At 39.0% G+C, this 5000-nt stretch overlaps 1 protein-coding gene across 3 annotated transcripts in view; it reads left to right on the top strand.

The window, feature by feature from the left end:
* Window positions 1–5000, top strand: part of Rbl1 (RB transcriptional corepressor like 1) — a 60855-nt gene that overhangs the window by 41737 nt on the left and 14118 nt on the right. For all 3 annotated transcript variants that reach the window (XM_031372540.1, XM_031372539.1, XM_031372541.1), the window contains 2 exons: window positions 891–962; window positions 3056–3134. In XM_031372540.1, the coding sequence (XP_031228400.1) occupies window positions 891–962; window positions 3056–3134 (151 nt within the window). The remainder of the gene's footprint in view (window positions 1–890; window positions 963–3055; window positions 3135–5000) is intronic.

The raw sequence follows: 5000 nt of genomic DNA, 5'->3' as shown, positions 1-5000 counted from the left end.
TTGCTCTTCCAGAGGACCTGGGTTTAATTCTTAGCACTCACATAACTGCTCACAACCCCCCTGTAACTCTAGTAGTAGGGGATCTGATATTCTCTTCTAGCTTCCTTGGCCCCAGACATGCATTTGGTACATGGGCATTCATGCAGACAAAGCACTCATACATGTAAAATAAGAATAATTTTTAAAAATCTCTATATTGTTAATACATGTTTTTAACTAATCATTTGTGTTTTTCCAGAAATCTGTCAGAATTTAGGCTTTTCTGCTTCTAAGTCGTCATTTTAGAATGTGAGTTCCATGCTAATGGACAGTGCATCAGTGAAGGAGTAATTGAAGCCAGTGTTATAATAACAGATAACAGAAGGGATTCCTTTTTGGGTCACTAATTCCTTTCCTCTCCTACTGACTTCTAAGTATTAGAATCCCTACAAACTTGAAAACCTCAAACACTTAGAACCTAATCCTATAATAACTACCCAGTTCTTTGATGAATCACTGCAAGATATTTTTCTGTCTGTTAGTAGGTGGTTAATTTACTTTTAAATAAGTACTTAAAAGTAATACAGCAGACCCTGCAGGGACTCAGCGTGTCTTCGTTTTCTTCCATCAGTTTTCACAACACTCATTTTCAGTAGCGCTCTATCCTACCAGGTCTACTGCTTGGTGATTAATGAGACTGGTAACTATGTCCCCACAGGCCACAAAGCCTGAACTTTAAAGGTAGCAAAAAAATCATAACTGTGTGTGGTTTTTAGTCATAGATCGGCCTAGGGTTAATGGCTTTCTGCAAGGCTGTTCTGGATACCAGCCTGTACTTGAAGTTTTGCTCAGAGCCATGTTTCTTTCAAAAGCAGCTGATAAATGTAATTTATTTATTTATTTATTTTTAGGTAACAAAAGAAGAAAGAACTTTTCAAGAAATAATGAAAAGTTATAGGAATCAACCCCAAGCTAATAGTCATGTGAGTTACATTATTTTTCCTGCTCTCCAAAAATAGATTTTTGTGCCATTTCTTTGCTATCAAGGTATATAAAAAGTAGTTACTTAATAGTTTTACTGTAGTTTGTATTTCCTGGTTTAAAGGATGCCAGTAAACTCAAGAGATAGTTTTGTTAAAGGACAGCTTCAGTAGAAGGCAGGAGGCCTGACTCGCTCTGACTCACCCTTGTCTTGCTTCTGCTCCTCATACAATCTGGAGTAACTTCTGGCCACTTTAGGAGGAGAGATATTTTTCACTAGAAAACCTGACAAAAGATAGGTATAACAACATTTCATTGTCTGTTTTGTTTTATTTGAGACAGGGTCTCATTATGTAACCCTAGCTGGCCAGGAACTAACTATATAGATCAGGTTGACTTCAAAATCACAAAGATCTGCATGAGTGCTGTCGTTAAAGGTGTGCCACAACACTTGGATACTAATACTATTTCTTAATTGTGTGAAGCTTGCTTGATTCTCTAATGGTTAAAGCCAGTGAAATTTGAGGAATTGTTGACCCCAGCTTCTGTGCTGTCTGCAGAGTTGGTTCAGTTTTAGTTTGACTGGGTCTCTTGTAACCACCACCTCACCCCCAGCCCGGGTTGTTATATTCAGACTTGTTAGTATACCTGAGGATGATCCTGATTCAGATCTCTCTCCCTCCTGATGCTAGGAGTATAGGCATGTGTCACCAGTATGACTTTGCCTGAAGTCATAATGCTTACATCTTTGATAACTTATCAGTGATACAGTGACAATCCTGTTTCAAACATGGAAATATTAATTGTTGGTAGATGTCCTGGCACAAGGGAAATATTTAATGAATACTTACTTGCCTTGCTTTTTAATTATTGGAATTAAAGAGCACAGAAAATTACTTTAAGACTTTGGCCATTTAATCTAGTTGCTTTGCTCTTAGAGACTACCAGTTCCTGTTTTCTGAGCCTGGAGTTTGTAGACAAATAGTGAGAGTTAGAGCCCATAATGATCTCTCGTCTGAAGCTTAATGACTCTCTCTTTTCTTAAGCCCCAAATACAGCAATAGTGAACAATAGGAAGACATTTGAAGGTATAGATATTTGTTAAACAGTGTGGCAGATTTTCTGGGTCTCTTTAGGAAAATTCCCTGGAACAAAATCTAGAGATGTCCTACCTGAAAGTTAGTGTGGATCCAAAATGAGCCCCACCACTCCTTGTTGCGTAATCTCTCAGCACCTTGGAAGATAAGGAGGGTGGACTGTGCCTTCTTAGCCATCTTGTAGGAAAGACTTTAGGAACAGGAAAGTAACTTTTATTTTTATTTTTTTAAAGATTTATTTATTATTATAAATAAGTACACTGCAGCTGTCTTTAGACGCACCAGAAGAGGGCATCAGATCTCATTATGGGTGGTTGTGAGCCACCATGTGGTTACTGGGATTTGAATTCATAACCTTTGGAAGAACAGTCGGTGCTCTTACCCACTCAGCCACCTCACCAGCCCCTAGAACTTTTATTTTTAACGTAGTTTTCTGAAAGGAGATAGGGAATTGCTAGCCACAGACCAGTGCAATATCTGATTCATGTTAATGGATTAAACAAATGGGAAAATGAATTATATGTTGTAGGTTGCTTTTATTTGGTGAAACTTGTTTATCATGGGTCTCTGGTTAGGACTTAGTTTTTTCTCAGTTTTGTAAACTAAATTGTACATTTTACATAAGAGGTTCTGTCTCAGTTTTCCTTCTCTGTGATGTTTCCCATAATCTGTGCTTATGAGAGTTAATATGATTTTAACTGCTTTGGTGATAACTCAAATGAGAGGTATTTCTTTTTTTTTTTTTTTTTTTTTTTTTTTTTTTTTTCGAGACAGGATTTCTCTGTGTAGCCTTGGCTGTCCTGGAACTCACTCTGTAGACCAGGCTGGCCTTGAACTCAGAAATCTGCCTGTTTCTGCCTCCCAAGTGCTGGGATTAAAAACGTGCGCCACCACTGCCTGGCGAGAGGTATTTCTTAACTGACTTGATTTTGCTCCTTTTGGTTTTGTTTCATTTGTATCTCTTTATGACTAAGTGATCTGTCCCCTCTGGCTTGTAGGTATACAGGAGTGTTCTCTTAAAAAGTATTCCAGGAGAAGTTGTGGCGTACAATGGTGATTATGAAATGACTGATGGTGGTAAGCTCATTTAATTTATATTCAGTATATATTCAGTACACCTTTGACTACACTGTACACAGTACAGTAAGCATCAGACAATGTAGACTCATGATGTAGGTGGTATTAGCAATACAGTCAGTATTTTTAAAGACTTACTATTTGTGTGTGTGAGAGTGACTGTGTAAGTCTATGAGAGAGAGAGGGAGGGAGGGAAGAGAGAGAGGGAGGGCGGGAGAGACTGACTGACTATAGATGCCTATGGAGATGATAAGGGGGTGTTGGGATCCTCTGAGCTAGACTTACAAGCATTTGTCATCTGTCTGATGTGAACCAAACTGTGTCCTCTGCTTTTCTCCAGTTCATTTTTCCAACTCCTAAATTTTTCCCCTTGTAGTGCTAGAGATTAAGCCTAAAGCTAGCTAGGCAAGCCCTCTACCACTGTACTACACTCTGAGACCCAAAGGCAATTTTTAGATTGCACAGCTCTGTCTCAATGTAGTGTTGGGTTGGTTAGAATTGATTGTTGACTTGACAAGATCTAGAATCACCTAGTAAGCTTCCAGGCGTGACTATGAGGGATTGTCATAAGGAGGTTCATTGGGATGGGCAAAGAAAAGCAGCACAGTTCCCTGAGGTTGGCCCTAGACTTTAGAAGAAGGGATCCAGCTGCTTTCTGACAGTGATACATTGTGACCAGCTAGGTCAAGCTCCTGCTGCCATGACTTCCCTGTCATGATGGACTATGCCCTCCAACCAGGAACCAAACAAACCCATTCTTCTTACGTGCCTTTAGAGCAGCAGGAAAAGATACAAAGACAAGTCTATGGGATATATGTAAGTTCAGAAGATCTCAGTCAATAAAGTCCCGGGGTGTTCAATACCTGAGATAAGTATTTAAAAGAAGGAACAAAAAAAAAGAAAGAAAAAAAAGAAGACAAGATTTATTTTCTCACATGGATTCAGAGTTCTCATTCCGTGGTTAACATTCTGTGGTTAACTGACTCCATTTCTGGGCCATCAGGAGGCAGACATCACGGTGCATGACAGCAGGAAGGAGAGGGGAAAAACTTGACCCTAAATATATCTTTTTTAAAAAAAAGATTTATTGTTTGTTTGTTTGTTTGTTGATTTATCTATCTATTTATTTATTCATTTATTTATTTGTAGTACACTGTTGCTGTCTTCAGACGTACCAGAAGAGGGTGTCAGATCTCATTACAGGTGGTTTCAGCCACCATTTGGTTGCTGGGATTTGAACGCATGACCTTCAGGAGAGCAATCAGTGCTCTTACCCACTGAGCCATCTCACCAGCCCCAACTTTTTTTTTTTTTTAAAGATTTATTTAGTTAGTTTAAGTATGTGAGTACACTGTAGCTGTCTCAGACACACTAGATGAGAGCATCGGATCCTGTTACAGATGGCTGTGAGCCACCATGTGGTTGCTGGGAATTGAACTCAGAACCTCTGGAAGAGCACAGAACCTCTGGAAGAACAGTCAGTGCTCTTAACCACTGAGCCATCTCTCCAGTGCCCCCTGAATATAACTTTTAAGTGCGTACCTCTATGGAGGGCATTACCTTATCCTACTTACTTTTACCTATCTTACTTTATCCTAAAATTTCCACTTTCTCCCAAACAGTGCCAGCTGGGAATCAAGGCTTTGACTGTGAGCCTCTAGGGGACGTTTCAGATATAAACTGTAATACAGTTAATAATCTGTCAGAATCTGACTTCCAGATATGTAGGCAGCAGTTACTTCTTTTTACTTAAGTATATTATTCTTGAGACAGTGAGAAATAACATAAAAGAATAGACCAGGTGAAATTCTGAAACCTCTGGGTTCCTTGCCTATTCTGTGGTGTTTGTTTGATTTTTTTTTTTTT

Source organism: Mastomys coucha, unplaced genomic scaffold (assembly GCF_008632895.1).
Source record: "Mastomys coucha isolate ucsf_1 unplaced genomic scaffold, UCSF_Mcou_1 pScaffold15, whole genome shotgun sequence".
Classification (NCBI taxonomy): domain Eukaryota; kingdom Metazoa; phylum Chordata; class Mammalia; order Rodentia; family Muridae; genus Mastomys; species Mastomys coucha.
Note: the sequence above shows the minus strand (reverse complement) of the source record. Positions and strands in the feature narration are given on the sequence as shown.